Genomic DNA, 21456 nt, shown 5'->3' with positions numbered 1-21456 from the left:
CAGTGAGACCTGTGACACTAGTATTACATATATTTTCTTTTAAGTCACCACCGAGAGTGTGATTTCGGCTCGTACCGACCTGTCAGGCAGTAAATCTCGGCCCGACTTCATATGAGGAACTAGATCGATTTTTGTTGGCACGTGGCGTCTCGTTCCGGCCGCTCACACACACATTTCGGTACGTGCCGACACGTTCCCGACTGTCAGAAGGTAGTAGATCCAGGGTCGGAATCCCAGACTAGTGACATTTTACTAGTTACCCGCCACCGACTTGTCATTCGCAAGAAACTCGGTCGGTACGCACCATTTCAGAACAATGCAGTAACCCATGAGTGCACATGATCTTTATAAACAACCAAGATCTGAAATTTCTCTCTGAAAATTACATGGCCATCAAATCAAGTATTGCATTTCACTACTTAGTATTTTGTTTACACTGTGATATATATGTGATTTAGATCATCTATCATGAAAACAAAATCGATCAGCATGAATTAGGCTATCAGCTATCGCAATAACACATGTTTAATAAAATAAATAATCTATTAGACTTGTAATCTAACTAAAACCACACTTCTGTAAAAGTAACTTAGAGTCGCAACTATTGCAGCAATGCCGTGTTTGCTGAATCTAAATATGTTAGTTACTCTAGGCTTGTCATCCACAAAGTACTTCCACGTCAAAATATTTATTTAATATAACCTAGCGTTTAATATAACCTAACATGTGATCGGCGAGGGCGCAATAACAGATATAATACTGTGTTCGGATACTGCGAATAAATGTATAATAAATAATAGTTTACTGCTAAAATGTTCATGTAATGAATAATCACAATCGGTAGACAAGCACTCCGCCACGATCTAATTAATATAAGGTTATTACGAAGATAATATTAATACGCTGTCACATCGACCTCCGCTGCGCGTCGGTCGATACTGCCGAAGTACTGTCTTCGTGCATATCTTCGTAATAACCTAATTATTATACATCTTTTCCCTTCAAGGATACATCATGGAAATGCCGAAATTCAAAAGGTTTAGAACAGAATCAGCGAACTTCTTTGCATGGAGTCCGGTCAAATCCTGGTGGCAGCCATGTTTGTTTTTATTATTAGAGGACGCTTACGGGCTTAATCATTCCATATTTGGAATTCGCATTTCCAAATATGGTAGTATGAAAATACCCCGTAAAATACCGCAAAATTACGGCACGCTGTAACTTGTGGCGTTACGGTGACAGATGTAAAATAATGCAAGTTAGTTCTATACAGCATATACGACACCAGTACGAATATATGCACACAACAAAAAATATAAAGTTGTCGCATGCATTGGACGATTGCCATAAACTAGTAAGTTAAAGCTGGTTATTTTGAAATGTGGTTTCCGAGTCATTAAACCGGGCCTCGGAAGCAGGTTTATATGAAAAAGTAAATGAAATCTATCATATCAAACCAGTAGCGTTACACCTATGTAGTTCACTGTGCGTGATTTACGCTAACTAAATTGAAAGTAAAACAACAACAAACTCTCAGCTGAAAGTATTAAAAGAGCAACTTAGTGTATCAGTTCTCCAAGTTCGGCGTAAAACGACTGCAAATTTGGGAATTTCCGTTCTTCACACAGAACATATCATACGTAGCACTTCGAAATTTACGCAGTTTCCGTTTTCGAGTGGACCTAACCGATATCCGATAAAAGAAATACATTCATGAATATATCGAAATTCATATATATATATATATATATATAACAATAAACATTTTCAAGAAACTCACCTGACTAAGAGGGTCTGGGGTTCTTGCTGTTAATGAACCAATATAAATAGCATGCGGCATCATAGGGCGGGGATAATCGAATGCAAAATCAGAACAGAAAAGTACTAACTCCGAATTTCTACATAAACTCCTGTATGAAAGCTCTGGTCGGATGTTATGCCTTTGCTGTATACTTTTGAATGGTTTTAGCAAAAGAAACTCAAACATTGCAGCCGATGCAAGGTATGCAAATGTATTGCCCAGTCTCTGAGGAAACGTCATCTCATCTGAGTATCCTGTTTTTACCGCTGGTACATATGCAGGGTTTGAAGGCAAACCATGAAGTAAATCGTCTATCATCGGTAAAGCTCTCATGGTGGAAACACTGATGAACGGTACACGCCATGTATCAACAATTAGAGCGAAGCCTGGGTTAAAGGCATTAGCAAGAATTAGATCAAAGTTCGCGGCATTCAAGCGTTCTAGGATATTAGTGTCTTGAATAAAAGCCTTCGTCTCATCTGCCAAAACATCAAAAATGCGAAGTATTTCAGAAATTGTTAGTGCAATATGTGCACTTTTTGTGACTCGGTTGTTTGCATCGGGAAATTCATTGATTCATACTCTTCAAAATTCATAAATGTTCTTTGTTTTTTTATCAGTCCTGCCAATCTTTGGCAATAGAGCTCATTTATCAGCACGGTCACATTGTGGCCTCTCAAGGCCAGCAGTTCTCCAAATCTCGATATAGTAATGTAGAAATTCCCGAACGTGGCGCCAGGGAGAATTAGGATATTGCTGCACAAGACTGGGCAGGTCACACACGCTATAACAATAGCACCGATCCATCGGGTATTAGAAAGTGCGGCCATTTTGTCGACGTCAATCAAAGTCACAGTCCAATGCACAAAACAAAAGGCCTACCTTTAGTGGTATGACCTGAGCTCAGTATTCTAATTTTGTCTTGTGTCGCATTATCATAATTCATGCAGAATAAAACACCCTAGCCAAGGTAATATGATATCCCGAACATTAGCAGTGAATTGATGTGTGGCTGTATTATGACATTAGTCTCAGGATTTGTCCAGTTTGTACCCATCATAAGCTGCTATGTAGGAGAAAGTCACAGGATTAAAGTTGTCCAAATCACAATTACTATACGTGAGTAAATAATTGTTACTGTCTTATGGGGCCTGGCTTCATCAAAATGTCGCGCTATGGCAGAAGCTTGTCGAGATTTGCGTGACGCAACAAAGATGTTGAGAGGATGCATGTCGACGCATCTGACCTCGTGAATAAATGTCGCTAGAACTTATACCGAAGCATCACCATGAAGAACTATCTTTGTTAAGTAATTTTTCTGCTTGAAACATTTTGTTTAAATTCACATGTTTAATCAACCATTTGAAAACATATATATATTTAACTATATAAAAATAACTTGGGTATTTGGTGCATGTCAACATACGCCGTTTATTAATATATTTTGACTTCATTTATTGCCAATATAATAATTTAATGATGTCACTGTAACCATTGTGATTCAATGCATTTTACTATAATTTGACTAATTAGCCAATAGAAAATATGAAAATTATCGATGCGTTTGGTTAGTATTTGTAGAGGATTGAATGTTTAAAGATGAATTGCTTATATTAAATTATTCACAAACACCATATATTGTTATAAGGTTAGATCTTCATTATCCATTTTAGAAACTGTCTGAAATCACAATGCATGGTAGTACAAGACTATCCATGATTATTAGTCCTAGTTTGTACGCACTTCAAAATAGGGGACTCATGAATTGACTTGCATCTAACATATGTATCTCACACATACTACGACCGATCAAGTTCAAACTTCTCACATTATGTCAAACATATACACATGTATTTATTTCATGATTATATTCATAATGGCTATATGGCAGCCATTTTATGTTCAAACATGCGTTAAAATCACATATTTTCACCATTCCAGAATTAGATCTAACCACGTGTGAACATATTTGGTTTGAAAGTGGTATATGCATTAATCATAAGGGGAACTTGATTCACTTTATTTTATGTTTTGAATCGGGTGCAAAGTTTGTTTTCAAAGAATGCAGGTCTGGATCATATATGCGATATGTCTTGACTGATCAAGTTTAAACTACACACACTCATCCAACATAAGGTAATAATACAATTGGGAACAATGTCTTTGACAATGACTTATTAAACAAATAATCTGACTACAACGAATATTTTAAAAAATGGCATGGCACAAATAGTTGTTCGAGATGGGTATTGCAGTGCATCACAATAAAATGTGAAAACGAGTTTCTAATTACCCATGTTCCTTTTGACGGTTTACTGTCTTGCATTACAAAATGCATTGTGGCTGGTCATGTTGTTTTCAACCGTTATTTGCTATTTCTAAAAACATGTTTACATATGTTATAAACCAAATTCATGCCTTCATGACTTTCAGAATATAAATCACATGATGTTTAAAACAGTCACTATATACTGGCCATAGGTCCCTATCATATAGGCTGTCGTGACATCATATGTTTAAATATTTGCCACCCACTGCATGTAAATGTCTGATAACAAATATCGCTTACCGATCAGCAATAGCTCGCAATCTGTTGTAACAATGTTGCTACACGTTCTTTTATTAACAGGGACTCATGCATGTACCTGTAGTATCAACAACGAACAACGCCATTATTTTATGCAAACAGCCGGTTCTTACCAACCAATCACTGCGCACACACACGTACGCGAAATGTAAACATGTGTGACGGTCTATTGCAGGATGAGTGATTTTGGAAATCAAATATTATTATGGCATTTGGGGTGAGATCATGTGATATTATTAATATACATCATCGTTATTCTTAAAAAAAAACAACATTGATGATGGATACATGTTTGTGTGTATTCATATGAACTACAACCATGTGCATACTATAGTAACCATAAAAGAAAGAACTTGTATACATGAGGGACACAACCGTTGTATGATTAAAAATTTGAACATATGTAATTCATACTTAGTATGAATTACATTGCTCAATTATTTTGCTCAAAGACGTTATTATGGGTGTTTCTTGTAACCAATTCGTATTCGTATCCACAGCTAACTCTCATCGATTAGCATTTGTGCAGAGTATCGATATGCATGTAAGTATATATGAAATTGTGTCCTACTATTTTAAGAAAGGGTCCAGTGTTTTGTGAGCCTACACTCAATCATACTTCAATACACCTTACACCATTCAATATTTTAGTATACAATAAATCTTAATAAGATTGTCCTTCAAAATGGTCAGAATTCGGAAATTAAGCAACGTCCCAGGTGCCAGAAAAAGTGCCAGGCTTAAGGACTAGCACCAATTCAAAATGTTCAAACTAAAATCTTTGTCCAAACAACATTAGGTCATCCATAAATCCCTATTGACTGTTGTATTGACTATATATATGTACCTGTTGAACACTTCTACAAAGCAGGCGGTGGAAAGATATATATTTTTTGTCTCAAAATTGTTATGGATTTCGGCCACCATTTTGGCTATGTCGTTTCACTTTGATTTGTTTTTAATTATGTATCATTTCCTACTGTGTGTAAATAATATTATTTTTTTTTGTTCAGTATATTTGAAAGGAGGGTGTATTTTAGAAATATAATCTTGTGACCTGCATGTTTTCTGTGTAATTTATCGAACATGCATCATCCGTGCATAGCGTGTCCTGATTTGTAGCGGCAACACAAACCCTTCCAAGAAGCATTTGTAAACAAATCTGATAAAAAACAGTTTTTTAACACTGGTGAAAATTTTCTGCCAAATCTTCTTATGGAATAAGGATTTTGTCTGACAATGAGCAAAGAATTTTTAAAAAATACGCATGGTTTCTCGTATAATTAATACAATTTCGCAGTATTTGTATTGAACAAGTCAACTAATAATACATATTTCCCGCGAAAATTGGCTTTTCGTGTCTTAATAGTCAACAGTTGTAATTATTCTGACTTATTCCAGTCTCTGGCAATATACTAGTATAGTAGTATGTAACATTTTTTTTATGATTTACATTCGTATTATGTTAATCTAACAAACCGGTTATGATTTGTATTCAAAATGACAAAACAAATGGGAAAATAAATATTTCGTCCATGAAAACATGTTTCATTCCGTGTTCCGTGGACGACAAAGCGACCCAAACATTTGGTTCATGTGGGGCGTGACAGTATGGCAACTTCGATTGGCCACATTGTTTCCTATTCGTCGGGCATCAGGACCACGCGTACGCCTTTGCCCGAAATTCCCTTTCATTTGTTAATCACAGTTGCCGGGTCTGGAAAACTAGTTCTTTCTTGTGACGCTTCGTTATTAGTTCCAGCGTCACTTGTTGAGACGAGGTCCGGGATATCGACATGCATTCTATCAACACCGATGTTGCGACAGACAAAGCCAGATCTGACAAGCTTCTGTCGTAGTGCGATCAGACGAGATTTTGATGAAGCCAGACCCCATACGACAGTATACATTATTCCATCATATAGTAATTATAATTAATCATGTCACATTCTACTAAATTATAGTAATGTGACACAAGACTAAAATAAGAAAGTTAAAAAAAAACGTCAAGATAGAATAATGAAAGTTCAAAACAAAATCTAAATGCAAAGTGCAAACCTTATCAAAGACAATAAATATGTCAAGAAAATGTCAACCTAATGCAAAGACAATATGAAAATACAGAAAAAAACACTCAAAGCTGATCTAACCCAATATAACTTTCTTCGGTTTTTATCGTTTTGCCTAGGCTGCACAACGACAAAAGACAACTGCCGTCGATATTCACAGCGATACCGTGTTACAATAATATCGTTCACGTTAGCGTTCACGACCGTTCACATATACTTTTCGGAGGATGCCGAAAAAACCATACCAAGTCCGTTGAAAAGGAATTACAAAAATAGCTACGGGCCCGAAACGCAGTAACGGCGAAACATGACCAAGCAATTACACGACAAAATTTACACTGTTCGACTTCATTCCGTATACGCAATATGAAATTTTACGTTAATGTCATGTGGGTGGGTTTCGTGCCATATTAGACAACATCGTGGGTCACTATAGAAATAATCATTCTCGCCACAAGCGGGAATACCTTACCTCATTTACTAGAGTTCTGTTATTTAGAAAAACGCTGAATACTACGTCCTCGATACCAGTCATGACATGCACATCGCATTTCATTCGAAACGATTATCGATTGGAATGAGAATGTCGATCGACCACACAATAGCGCTTGATTACAACGAACTTTTAATCTAATTTTTGCCAGTGTCTTGAGCCAAGGCTACGCTCTTATTTTTAATACATAGCTTGTACCGTTCATCGTTGTTTCCACTGTGAGAGCTTTACCGATGGTAGACGATTTAATTCATGATTTGACGTAGAACTACTATGTAGATGACAAGGCTAGAGTCAGGGAAAAATTTGATGATTTTCGTTTATACAGATTAGGTCTATTACTGCGGCATAGTTCTGAAATGGGGCGTAACGAATATCTTGCAAACGGCAAGTTGGTTCTGGGTAACTAGTGTAACTTCTCTGGTCTAGGATTCCGCCCTTGTACTCACGCGACTAACTGACAATATTTCGATACTGAAATTAAACTCAACATTTTGCCCATGGATGTAATTCCATGGAAATAACAATATAACAGGAAGAACGACGCATTTAAGAGGATTGTTTCAGTTTAGTTTATATGCTTATTGTTTTGTTTCGATTATCACATTATTTCATTAATCTGAACACGCATTGTGTTGACTGAGACAATCGGCATTATATCTCACTTTTCTTTTTGTCACGCATGGGTTCAATTCGTTATTTCTATGCCCAGGCGGACATTTTAACAGGCGAACATGTTAGAAGCTTGTAACTATCCTCATATAGAAATAGCTTTTAAGACCACCAACATGTGCACGTTGTCGCAATTCTTTCCCGTAAACAGCATGAATTAGGTAAATTTTAAAATGCTAGATTGTTTTGATTTCCATCATCTGAAGGTCCGACTATTTGTGTATTTTTATTCCATTTCGTAAAATAGTAATGTAATGTTTCTCATTCCCCTACTGCATTGCATTCATGGAGACAATATAGCCTGTTTTCCTTCAAAATATCGTTATGTCTACCGGATTCAATGGGAAGAGAATGTGCGGAAGTTCTAAATTTTAGTATAATCTATTCTAAGATTGTTATTTTTAATTTAGTCTAAATAATGATAGACTTGTTTGTTTTTTAACATACTAGTCTTTGATAGTATTTCATAACTGAAATGCAAATATCCAATATGAATGAATGACATTTATTTCACCCCCCAAAAAAACGGTAAATGTAGAAGTTGCACGGGTAGTAAATACATATAAATAAATAAATAAATAAATAAATAAATAAATAAATAAATAAATAAATAAATAAATAAATAAATAAATAAATAAATAAATAAATAAATAAATAAATAAATAAATAAATAAATAAATAAATAAATAAATAAATAAATAAATAACGAATTCTACTTAGATAACTTTTCTTTTTTGGTGGGGATTACAGATATAGTTCATCAGAACTAGTCGAGTCCGTAACCCCTGTATATATAATTTCATAGTTTAATCACACAAATCTCCAAATAAAGAAAGAAAGAGATAAAAATATTACAAATCAAATTTTTAAGAGATAGTTTTTTAATTTTGCTTTGAATATATGTCTCTTAGTGATGGTTTTAAATGCATCAGGCAAAGAGTTCCAATGTTTTGTTGCAGAGTATTTAAAACTGTGTTGGTTGAGTGTAAGATTCAGCTTTGGAGTATAGTAGTTCAAGCTACTTTCTAAACGGGTTTGATAATTATGGGACAAAGGATCCAAATAGTTGTAAATATCATGTACAAAATATTTATTGCTGAGATCAAAGACAAATAAACTGGTTTGTAACTTGCAGAGTGAAAAAATGTCTAGTATTCTTAGTTTTTTGAAAATAGGAGCAGCATGGGAATACGAATCAGAGAAAGTGATGAGGCGTACTATTTTTTTCTGTAATAGATATATTGGTTGCAGTATAGTAGCATATGTATTTCCCCAGATTTCCAGGCAATATGTAATGTGTGGTAGAATTAAGGAATTGTATAAGAGAATTAGGATAGTCATAGGTACAAAATGACGTCGTTGTGAAATTAATCCAATTTTTGGTGCGATAACTTTGCAAATTGTATCAATGTGGGCTTTCCATGACATATTCTGGTCAATGGAGACGCCAAGGTAATTGACAACATATACGCCCTCTATCGGTGACCCGTTAATTTCCAGGCTGCCCTCAATAGTGACCGATCGTTGTGGTATTTTAATTATCATGTAATTTGTTTTTTTCAGAATTAATAGTAAGTTTGTTAGCACTGCACCATTCACGAACCCTTTGACAATCATTATCAATTTCTGAGAGATTGATTTTATTGTTTTGAATAAATTTAAATAGGTTAGTATCATCTGCAAAGAGTCGAAAATGAAAGGAATTGGTAGAGTTGGCTATATCATTAATATATATTAAGAATAAGATTGGGCCTAGAATCGACCCTTGTGGAACCCCGCAGGTAATAGGTCACAAAGATGAAGTGTTTTCAATACATACAAATTGTTGGCGATTACATTATTTTTACGGAAGCCAAATTGAGTATCAATGAGTATGGATTTTTTCTCGAGATATGTAATTAATTGCTTATTAACGATTGGTTCGCTTACTTTACTAAAAATAGGTAGAATGGATATTGGACGGTAGTTGTTGACATCATTTGTGGAACTTTTTTTTATAAATGGGAATGACCTTCGCTATTTTAAGAGCATTAGGAAATATACATTGGCGAATTGAACAATTGATAATGTGGGCAAGGGGGTGAGAAATGATATGGCTAGCATGCTTGACAATTTTAGGGGGGACACCATCATGTCCTACTGATTTTCCAGGATCTAGGGCAGTGATTTCATTGAATATATCGCTCTCATCCACAGGACGAATTTAAAAAGAGTCACGATAATTGCCAGTTAAATATTCATTAAAGTCGCCCGGGGCAGTAATGTTATCCCCGAGTTTTGATCCGATATTGGTGAAAAAATATAGTTAGATATTGACCTAATTAACCACTACATGAGTCATTAGATGATTTTCTGTGCCTGCCCAGAACTACTTTACAGAAGTTTTTCGGAATTAATTTATCTACTAATTGTCTACTGTACGTTTTTTTTTTTTACCAGACCTACTGTAGATGCCCAGCATAACTCCTCCCCACACGTCAGCCCCATATACAGCCATGGGTTTATAATGGGTTTGTACACCCTAAACAGTACTTTCTGTGCTTTGTTCCGTAGCATAGAAAGAGCATTATGAAACTTTCCATTTGATTGAAAACCAATGCCAAGGTATTTATAAGAATTAACACAATGTAATTTCGTAGCATCCAACACAAAACGTGTTTACCTAGTCCATTGAAAATAATGATTTTGCTTTTGTTAATATTTACTTATAAATGCCAATTGTTACAGTAATTTTGGACTGTATCAATGAACTTTGTAACCCCTCCTGGGTTGTAGAAAATAATAAGTTATCAACACATAACAAGCATTTGAGATTCAAGCCTTTTAAATCTACAGAATCCAAATTTATATTATCATCACATATTCCATTAACAAAAATATTAATAAATTGAGGACTAAGCTTGCACCCTTGTTTTACCACTCTGTATGAATTGAAATATAAAGCAATCCCTGCTCTCAATTTAATACTTTATTTGGTGTTTTTATAGATAGCTTTAATAGCCTTATAAACATTTCCTCCCACACCTAACCGAAGAAGTTAATATAACAGCCCTTCTCACCAAACTGAATCAAAGGCTAAAAACTAATAATTTCCTATTTTTTTTACAATATTCAATTGACATATTTGTTGAAAAGAATTTAATAATATGAATAATAATTAATAATATTTTGTCTTAATGCCAAGCTGTATGTACTATCTAGCTATAATAGCACTCTGTCATGTGAGTGCCTGCTCTGACTGTTGCGACGTGTCGAATAGTGTATTCGATTCTGTCACACCATCGTGATGTGTTCGTCAATTCTAATTTTGATTGTGTAATTGTTAGTGCATCGATTTCTTAAAACAGCAATTTATAGGCATATATACAGTTCATCTGATTTAGGAAGTAATAGATAAACGTCATGTAGCTTGTATTTAAGTAATATATATATGCAGACTTGATCAGGTGGACAGAGCCACCGAGCAGTAATGCGATACAAGCGTGGAAAGAAAATTATAGCGTTTTACTGCTGCCTAATTTAAAATAATTTAATAAAACATCACATATATCCTATTTGCTCTGTTAGCAATGCAGTTTTATTTTTTCTCCCATTTGAGATTTATATTTCTGTAAAATTTCCGTTTTTCAAAGTGTGGTTACAGCAAGCCTTATGCTTTAAATTTGCAAACAAACTGGCATCGACAAGTAGTAGCATCTATTCTGGACAAATCATATTGTAGCAGCTATTGTTTTAATTAGCAAGATTTATAGTAATTAGTAGTAGTTTTAAAATCTTGATATTAGTAATTGATGTCCATATCCTGAAAGCTCTTCTTGTAAAAAACATGCCAGTCACTTTTTTTATTTTATCATTTTTTTGTCCTTTATAGAACAATTTGTATATTATACGAGGGGCGTTCAATGAGTAATGCCCCTGACCCATTTCCCATAGCAGGAGATTAATGAAACTTGGCACAGTTATTAGTATTTCTTTACATAGGAACCACCCAGAGTTATGCATTTCTCCCATCGTTTGATGTAGCTCTGAACACCATTTTTGTAGAACACCCCAGGTTGGTCCTCCAAACATGTTGTAACTTCAGAAATCAAAGGTGCATCATCTGGGAAACGCTTTCCTTTCAAAAACAACTTCATGGCTGGGAAGAGATGAAAGTAAGAGGTCAGGAGAGTAAGGGGGATGGGGAAGGATTTCATAGCCACACCCTCGTGCTTCTGATCTGACGACATGCGAGTTGTGGACCGAACATTGTCCTGTAGGAGGAGAATACCTTTGCTGATCTTGACCGTCACTTGATTTTGATTTCATCAAAAGTGAAGCGTAATAGGATCCTCACAACTCCGTCCTGGTCCCATAAGACTGTGAGCATGACCTTGCCAGCAAAGGGCTGCACCCTTGCCTTCTTTGGAGGTGGTGAGTCCAAGTGCTTCCATTGCATTGACTGGGCTTTGGTCTCTGAATCGAGTCATCATGGGCCCAAGTTTCATCCTGTGTAATTAGTCTTTTGAAAAACTTTTCTTGGCACATCTCCAAATTCATCCTCGACCACTCGTTCTTGCTTCTGGAAAGCTGTGAGCAACCTGGGAATCCATCTGGCAGACACCTTATGCATATGCAAAAGGTCATGAATGATATTTAACACGGACCCTCTACTAATATTGACCTCTTGGCTATTTGGCGAACAGTAATGCGTCGACCTTGGGAATGACCCAGCTCACTACATTAGTAGACTTATTCTGATTTAACAGTTGCTGCTGCATTTTCTGGTTTTAAGGCTGCTTTCGACGGAACAAAATAAGAACTTGCTGATTGTCAGGTTTCCCTTTTTCAAGGTCGTCATGTCTACATGGCTGACATTATTTAGAATGTTGTATTTATGGAGAAAGGGCATTCACTGAGCAGGGGCATGTAATCTTCTGGTTCGATATGAGAAAATTAGTTTGAGACCACCACTACCTGCGCAGCTAGTCATTTTGAGGATCTCAACAGAAGCAGCTGTCAACCATAATGCCAGAACCAATGCTACTAGACACAGTTGCACCAATATAATATGGTAAACTGGAGACAACCATACAGCAACATGGTCAGTCTTGTTGGGGGGGGGGGGTAGGAACTATCGTGGTAACTGAGAACATGGTCATTGAGGTGGATGTGGTTGGGGTCTGGAGCAACAAAAGACGGTTTTAAATTGTCAGTATATGTGTTTACAGTGGCGTGAATTCAATTTGCTTTCCAGCCACCAGTTCCTGTGGCATAACATTTTTTGGCATAGCATTTTACCATCTTAGCAAACTAGTTAACTGTCACAAAGAACTTGTGAGACCTTTCAGTAGTAAAATATAGCTGCAATAAATTAGCCCGAAAGCCACAATTGACCGTATCCAAATGTCAATGTCTCCGCCAAAAGTGTAAGCTTCATTTTCCAGAAAATGTGAAAATTGTTGGCAAAGGACTCCCGGCTTTTGTGTTATATACCCATGTTTTGGTGGACAATATAGACGAGGGGGTGCCCCAATTAGAGAACAAAGACAGCTGAATTAGTATATTCCCACAGAGCACTCAATCTTTAATATATTTGATTCAAGTGACAAGATATTAGTAGTATATTTGCCCAATGTAGCACCACATGTTTTCCCAAAAATACTGGCTGTGGCTGCCCAGCAGGTCGATAAAGTGAATCCATATCCACGTCCGGTTTGGATGGTTTTTAGCACATATCCTACAAACCATCATACTCATTTAGCATTACAGGGCAAATATTCTGTTTCAAGTGTATATTTTGCATGCACATCTGCATAGCTCAGAAAATTAATGGGCTTTGTGGAAATTCCTTCTTCCATGAGAGGCATTGTGCCTCAAACAACCCTCAGGAGTATGCCCTGTCCAAGTAATATTACACAAAGCCCAGCGGCATGGGTCGCCATATGAGAAACAATTGCCCTAATGTGGGTGGATGTAACCAATATAAGACAAGTGTTATGTAAGGCATAAATTAATTGTAAAATAATACAGAAAGATTTAAATGTATTTTGGTTTAGAAATTAAATTCAATTCAATAGCGCCCTCCACTGTATCTGGTTAGATGTGGTTTTGGCCGTTGGTGACGTTTTTTAATCCACAATGCTTTGCACAAGAAAGCTGTGGATTTTGCTTACTTATTGGTTTGACGTCGACGTGGGTAGTTTCAAGTCGTTCCAAGTCGTCCGAAGTCCGTACCTGTACGCAATATCAAGACGAAGGAAAGTCGCTCTACAAGTTTCGTGATATATCAAAGACCGGCCACGTTGTGGAGATTCGTTAGACATTCGGACCAGCTGGAATATACTTGACATTTATTTGATAAGTAGACCCTATTATTTTCTGTACTTATATAGCATATTATTTTTAATGTAACTTTATCTATATATTTGAGTTGTGTGAATTCATTTATATGTTCATGGCCATATTAATGGTTTATTCACAAGTACTATAAATGAAATGAAAATATATTATCCTATACATTTGTGTCATTATTTGGTAATAGTTCAACCCGGGAAACATATGGGAATTTGTCAACCATTGGCTCTTAGTCGAAATCGTGACACAATGATCGCAGGTTGATCCACAAACTCCGGCCATATTACTGGCCACGGACGCCTTGAAAGTATGTCCCCTTAGAAAGAACAGCTCCACGTAAACATACTAAATATTTTGGGAGGGTACTAGATTGCTTACTAGACGAGGTACAGAATAAAGCAGTTTGAAAGGGTGAAAAATTTCACTTATCATTCACAACTTTATATTTTATATCATAAACTTTACAGTTTGCTTTCTCCAGGCCCCTCCAATCTCTAGGTGTTTCTGCTAATTAAGAAGCTGGAATAGGATGAGATAAAGAAATAGTCATGGAATGTTTATGATATGTACGGATAGGTGTACTTTGTATTGCAAACATTCCTTCTAATACGGATAGGTGCACTTTGTATTACAAACATTCCTTCTAATATTATTAACTGTGGCACTGTTATTATTATCTGTGGATGATTCTTTGTAAAACGCCATATATTGCCCCAAGACATTTTTCTCTGAATATTTCCACTCGTTCAACATTTCATTTTGTGAGAAGAAAAACAAAATTCCACAAAACTGGGTCAATATTATTTATGACTTCATTGATATTAAGTTTAGACAGATTAGGATGACAACTGTGTTTGGCAGTCAATCTATTTGCTTGGTTTTACAGTCTCCCATCCAGATCCTCAGTATTATGCTGCATAACAAATATATATTGAGCTTGGAACTTTTAACTTTTCTTTTTTGTCCTACAACAATAGTTTTTTTCAAGTTGTGTGCATGTTTCCTGTATTCGGTCAATGTACCAGTTGTATTGTGATATAGCGTATGTTGATATACTATTGTCCGATCTTTTCTGTGATTGGGCAATGCCATTTTGGGCGGAAACAGTGACTCTAAGGCTAAGCTAGTCTTAAAAATTAAGTTTTATTACACAGTAATTTCAGAATATATACTATGTAGAGCTATATACACATTAGATTAGTCTGACTGAAGAACGGGCACAAGAAACTGAAGGAATTGTAAAGTATCAATAGTTTCAATATTTATTTATTCAATTCAAGACATCTCAAATATTAGGATAGTTTTTTCTCTAAAAATGACACGCAAGGTGCCTGGGCGCCGCCATATTGATATAGTCGATATATTCTATATTTGGGTACGATTTAATACTATTAAGGGAGCTCGTGAAAACACTTATACTTATATACTCTCTAAGAAAGGTCACACTTGACACATTCCTTTCAGGCCATGATTTTCATGCAGTGTTTCTGTCACAACTATCACGAGGTTTTGCATGTAATAAATCAATCTCAAAAAGAATCCAGACGTGCTCACCCGTGTTAGAAACAAAATCCGGGAGAACAATGGGTTTAACATGTCACAAATCGACTGAAACTACCTCTGAGAAAAGGCATAACGGTTACTGAGTAAGCACATTCAAATCATACTCTGTAATATTTATGTTAATGACTGAAAGCTCACCTTTAGAAAGATCTACTTTCTTCATATGCATAATATGTTACAAACAATGCCAATGTTATTCTGCTGCATATTACTTTGTAATAAACATAACATATGAAATAATGGTCATAACATATTCTTAAAATAGCCACAAAAGAGATTAATATTGATTTACGATGTTTAAGGAGATAGGGTGAATTTCACATAAGTACATGAATTATAGACTGATCACAATTTAATCTGTAAGAATCGTGTTCAGATAGTTTGCCTCTTCGATAACGTTCCTCATCGACAGCAACGTTTAAAAGCACAAAGTCTAAAAGATGTAAATTGGGTATTATCTAACATTGATAACGTTCACATAATATTTAACTTCATGACTTGTCAGTCTCAACAACATGTTTGATTGACATACAGTGGCCTTGAAGATCGCTGCCAAAATGGTTACATTTTCCAACACCCAATGGTTCAGTGCTGTTGTTACAGCGTGTGCGATCTCTTCAGTCTTGTGCTGCAACATCCTAATTTTGCCAGGTCCCTCGGCGGGAAATTTCTACGTTACCATATCGAGATTTGGAGAACTCTTTGCCATGAGAGGTCACAACGTAACCGTTTTGATAAATGACCTATTCTACCAAAGATTTGCAGGGTTGATGAAACAACAACGAACATTTATGAATTTTGAAGAGTATGAATGCGGCTTCAGTGATACGCCTGTTGAATACGACATACTCACAAAAAGTACACAAATCATGCCATCTATTTTGGAGGCGCTTCGCGTTTTTGAAGTTATGGCAGAAGAAACGAATGCCTTTATTGAAGACGGTAAACTCATAGAACGCTTGAATGCCTCGAACTTTGATCTAATTTTTGCCAATGTCTTCAACCCAGGCTACGCTCTTATTGTTGACATATTGCGTGTACCGTTCATCAGTGTCTCTACTGCAAGACCGTTACCGATGATAGACGATTTAATTCATGGTTTGACGTCAAACCCTGCATATATACCAGCTGTAACGACAGGATACTCAGATAAGATGACGTTTCCTCAGAGACTGAACAATGTATTTGCATACCTTGCATCGGCTGCAATACTTGAGTTTGTTGTGTTAAAACCTTTCAAAATTGTACAACAAAGGCATAACATTCGACCAGAGCTTTCATACAGAAGTTTATGTGGAAATGCGGAGTTAGTACTTTTTTGTTCTGATTTTGCATTTGATTATCCCCGGCCCATGATGCCTCACGGTATTTACATTGGGTCATTGACAGCAAGAACACCGGACCCTCTCAGTCAGGTGAGTTCCGTGAAAATTGTACACGAAGTTTGATACAACAATGAAGTAAAGTCGAACCTGGGTGAGAACTATGTATGTGTTGCGTCCAATAGCCTTGTAACAGAGAAGAAGGGAAGTACACGTAAACCACTTGTGATCACGTGACCTGTTGTTCGAAAATTCAATTCAATAACATATTCTTAAAATGGTCACAAAAGAAATTAATATTGATTTACGACGTTTAAGAAGATATGTGAATTTCACATAAGTACATAAATTATAGATTGATCACAATTTAATCTGTAAGAATCGTGTTTAGATAGTTTGCCTCTCCGATGACGTCCCTCGTCGTCAGCAACGTTAAAAAGGCACAAAGTCTTAAAGATGTAAATTGTGTATTATTTAGCAACATTGATAACGCTCACATAATAACAAACGGATGCCTTTATTCAAAACCCTCATTATGTATGCTGATGTAAAGGTCTATATATAGACAGTGGGAGTATATATAGGGGAGTTATTCAGCACTGAGTTCAGATCGGAGATCTCGTTGAATTGTATTGGAGTTTAAGTATCTAGTCATTGGAGTAGTGGAGTTTTACCGCGTTATTGTACTTGGTGTTTGCAGAGTATAATAATACCAGTACCAGTTGAAACCTCATCTGTAATATTACGTTGCGTGTGACAGCCATTATGGTGCTGTGGAATGTTTGCATGTTAATTGTTTCTTTAATCTTTAAAGACGATTTGACTTCGTCCAAGGTGGAGTTGATGACGAAATTGTCTTTTCATGGTTATTGAAAGCAGTTGGATAAGCACGAGTTTGAAACCCCTGAAATCAACCACAGCAAGTAGTGCCGACAGATGAATTTCATTTTGATTGTGATTGGTTTGAATTATTTATGAGCAACTGGCAATACATTCTTTGCAGTTGTGTAAATTACCCTGCGTTTAGAGGCGTGCATGGAATAATAAAACTGATTGCTGAAACATTTCAATTGGTAGACAACTGGATGCATGCTAACTCAACTGTATGAGTTGATTTTTGATGGAATGCAACATGTTGGTCTGGATAAATCATACGTATATCAGGTGTGCTAACTAAAGTTCGTTGACCTTCTTTCTAAAATGGAGTTATGCGGTAACAAGCAGAATTATGCTGTGGCTTCTTATGACCGGTGAAGAAAGAAAAAATAAACATAGCCATATTTATGAAAACAAATGTAAATCGTGTTATATTAAGCAAAAAGTTGTTGTGCTAATGATTAACATTTGCATTTAAGGTCAGCTTGGCTGTCACTCTAGAATATTTCAATCCGTTTTTTTTTGTTCGTGTTTATATAAGTTTGTTTATGAACCACCAAATAAAAGTTGGTAACATATATTTATTCATTAATTTCAGAAGCCCTTCAACAACAATAATAAACAATAGTGGATCTATGTGGCACAAATGTTGTGCCTTTGAATGATAATCAGTTAACACACACATTTTTGTGGTATTTTTAATTCACAGTGAGGCGAAAATTAGAAATATGATTGATATTCAAGCAGTGTTTTCCGTTTTGTTTCCTCCGTAGGAATGGACCGAATTCGTCGAATCGGCTGAAGAAGGAATTGTAGTATTTACACTTGGTTCACAGGTTAACATCGGCGAAGACATGGAAAAGGCAACTAAGTTTGTTAGAGCGTTTGCTAGATTGCCACAGAAAGTGATTATGAAATACGTTGGAAATCCACCAAATGGACTTGGTGAGAACACTAAACTCAGCAGTTGGATTCCGCAAAATGATCTCCTAGGTAATACATAGACAATATCTCATGAGTGACCCTAGTATATTACTTGTATCAGTATATCAGCTTTCTGAACTCCAAAATGATAAAGGAATCGTAATTTGTGACAGCGCTCCCAAAACGTACCTCTAAACGACATATATGTATCTAGACTAAAATATATAAGGTAACATCCTAGAATATATGTTTGTGGATGCAAAAATGCTAAATCTCAGATATGTACTTTATGTAGAAATATTAGTACAAGATAGTGATAGATCATTTCATACTTAAAAAATGAGAACAGCTAACACGTAGTAACATTGTCATCACTCATATAAACCATAATAACGGCATGGTGCTGTGGAATGCTTGCCAGTTAATTGTATCTTTAATTATTTGTCAGTCGTTTATTTTTTTGATACTGTTTTGTGAGTCATTCGCCTGTGAACTGGGATGTACTTGTTAGTCAGAATGACATATGGAGAAGCAGAGTGTGCTCTCTCCTTGTGGTATAACGATATTTGTAACACTGAATTTACACTTTGTTTTGTGTTTTTGGACTATCGTAAATTGCAGTTTAATGTAGCAATCCAATCGTTTATTTAAAATGGTCTGAGCAACTCAAATCAAAACATATTTATGGCAGACTATATAATTTCTGAAAGCTGAAATATTCAGAATTTTGATAATTCATGTTTTGAAAAGATTGTTTACATATCGAGCATGTGAGTGGAGATAAACTGGATCCTGTCAAAATCACAAAATTTCTGCCCGACGATTTAACCTTTTGATAGGGGGTTTTCAGAAGAATTTCGCTGTGACAGGTTCTTATAAAGTACGTACAAACAGCTCCGTACAAACGTGTCGTCTTCTAAATCATCGGCTGTACCCACTCAGTCTGACTAGTTTCTTCACTCATTGGTTCAAAATACTTTTTTTAAACGACCTCTCTTCTTTCTCATGTTAAAATAATGTAGCTTTGCCTTGACGAAAAAATAGATTTTGGTTGTGTGTACGCTCTTTCAAAAATGAATATGTATATACGGAAACTGTTGACACTGACAGTATAACGGAAACTGGTAAGATTGGGTTTCATTTGCAATAGCAAACAACGCAACAGATTACTTAACACAACGTAATGCCATTGTTCACAATATGTCAAGCATTTGAACTATGTAAATAAATATGTGGTTGTTTGCATTTTAAATGACAGATGGAAGTCAGCTTGTTGTGCTCAGTTTTCTCTCCATTTTACGTCTAAAATAACATTAGTACTGTTTTTGTACTAACAACTAATAGCTGTACTGAACGAATGTACTAAAAGGAAGTGATATACCGATTATTGAAAAAAACATGAAAATTTCACCAGTTTTCCCCTGTTGCCCCGTGTATTATAGTGTATACATATTCGGAATAACGACTTTGCTATTTGTTCAAACATATGTAATAATTGTTCTTACTTACCCCATATGTTCAATAGGTCACCCAAATACTAAAGCATTCATAGGCCATGGAGGTATCAATGGAATAAATGAGGCTATCTATCATGCAGTGCCTTTTATTGGCGTGGCGACATTCGGAGATCAGTTTGAAAATACAAGAAGACTGGTCGACAAAGGGATGGCAATTGTTATAGATTTGAAATCTTTTACAGAAGATGATGTCTACAATGCTGTGAAACAAGTGATCGAAGACCCTAGGTAAGGGACTCTTACTGACAGACTGCTAATCAGTAATATGTTATAATTAAAATTGTAACTCCATGGGTCCTTTTAAAAAAGTACAACTTGAAGATTGCACAGATACTAATTTATAGTACAAATTATTTTTGGTAGGTACAAAGAGAACGCCGCTAGATTATCCAGTATCCAGAGAGATACTCCAATGCCACCAGGAGATGCAGCTGTATTTTGGATTGAACACATTTTGAAGTTTGGCGGTGATCACCTCAAACCAGCATCCCTCCAACTGAATTTCCTGCAGTATTACCTCCTCGATATTGCAATATTTTTACTAGCCGTAGTAGCCATTGTCATTATTATCTTGCAGCAAGTGATTAGATTAATCTTTAAAATGTGTTGCAAACCAACTAATATCAAATTGAAAAGAAAGAAGGAACAGTGATGAAATTTGGGAAGGCATTATGCAAGTAGTTTTTGTAATACATACTTATAATTAGGATAAAAAAAACAGACCCAACGTTACGCATACTAGGATAATGTTGGGCGGTTGGATAGTTGTCTGAAAGTCGGCTCAAATTAGACACAGTATTCCACACATTGCCTATTATCTTCCCAATGTTACATGCATCAAGATGCTATAAATCGGATAATATAGTAATTAATTACTGTAAAACACTTTATTTTCACTTGGAATTTATTTTCGCCATTTTTCGCTGAAGGAATAATTCAGTGAAATTAAAATCCAGGGAATATACCCTATTTCCTATATTTTACATTATATTCGTCAAAAATTAGTGACAAAAATCAATACAAAACATCTAGAAATTCTAACAGCGAAAATTAATTGTAGCGAAAAAAAGATCGACAAATCGCGACGACTAGTATCGAGGCATTTCTGTGACGTAAATTGATGACGTAATCGCCGGCCAAATCGTTTTTATATGTAGTTTTTCACAAATTAATGTTATTTTGAGGGACGTTACTATACTCGTTATTACAAAGCTAGTACACAACCAAGCACAGTTGTAGAATTGAAAGACTTATGCTTAACATATACGTTATTTTGACACTACTGAAGCTTATTAG

At 35.8% G+C, this 21456-nt stretch overlaps 2 protein-coding genes across 2 annotated transcripts; one reads left to right on the top strand and one right to left on the bottom strand.

The window, feature by feature from the left end:
* Positions 1-454: 454 nt before the first annotated feature.
* Positions 455-4474, bottom strand: LOC102804008 (UDP-glycosyltransferase 3A1-like). Its single transcript, XM_085505256.1, has 3 exons — positions 4447-4474; positions 1781-2280; positions 455-463 (listed from the first exon to the last, which is right to left on the bottom strand). The coding sequence occupies exons 1-3, from the start codon at positions 4472-4474 to the stop codon at positions 455-457; spliced, it is 537 nt and encodes a 178-aa protein (XP_085361382.1).
* An 11604-nt stretch (positions 4475-16078) lies between these two features.
* On the top strand, positions 16079-20812 carry LOC100369324 (UDP-glucuronosyltransferase 2C1-like). Its single transcript, XM_002735459.1, has 4 exons — positions 16079-16936; positions 18493-18712; positions 20169-20388; positions 20524-20812. Exons 1-4 carry the CDS (start codon positions 16079-16081, stop codon positions 20810-20812), a joined length of 1587 nt encoding a protein of 528 aa, XP_002735505.1.
* Positions 20813-21456: the final 644 nt, after the last annotated feature.

The sequence above is a fragment of the Saccoglossus kowalevskii genome, chromosome 11, assembly GCF_978046115.1.
Source record: "Saccoglossus kowalevskii chromosome 11, keSacKowa6.1, whole genome shotgun sequence".
In the NCBI taxonomy this organism is placed as follows: Eukaryota; Metazoa; Hemichordata; class Enteropneusta; family Harrimaniidae; genus Saccoglossus; species Saccoglossus kowalevskii.
Note: the sequence above shows the minus strand (reverse complement) of the source record. Positions and strands in the feature narration are given on the sequence as shown.

Coding starts and splice junctions, on each gene's coding strand:
- LOC102804008 (XM_085505256.1), bottom strand. CDS start 4,474: ATGGCGTTGTTCGTTGTTGATACTACAG. Junction 2,281..4,446: donor GTTCGTTGTTGATACTACAG/GTACATGCATGA, acceptor ATGTTTTGGCAG/ATGAGACGAAGGCTTTTATT.
- LOC100369324 (XM_002735459.1), top strand. CDS start 16,079: ATGGTTACATTTTCCAACACCCAATGGTTCAGTGCTGTTGTTACAGCG. Junction 16,937..18,492: donor CACCGGACCCTCTCAGTCAG/GTGAGTTCCGTG, acceptor TTTCCTCCGTAG/GAATGGACCGAATTCGTCGA. Junction 18,713..20,168: donor TCCGCAAAATGATCTCCTAG/GTAATACATAGA, acceptor TATGTTCAATAG/GTCACCCAAATACTAAAGCA.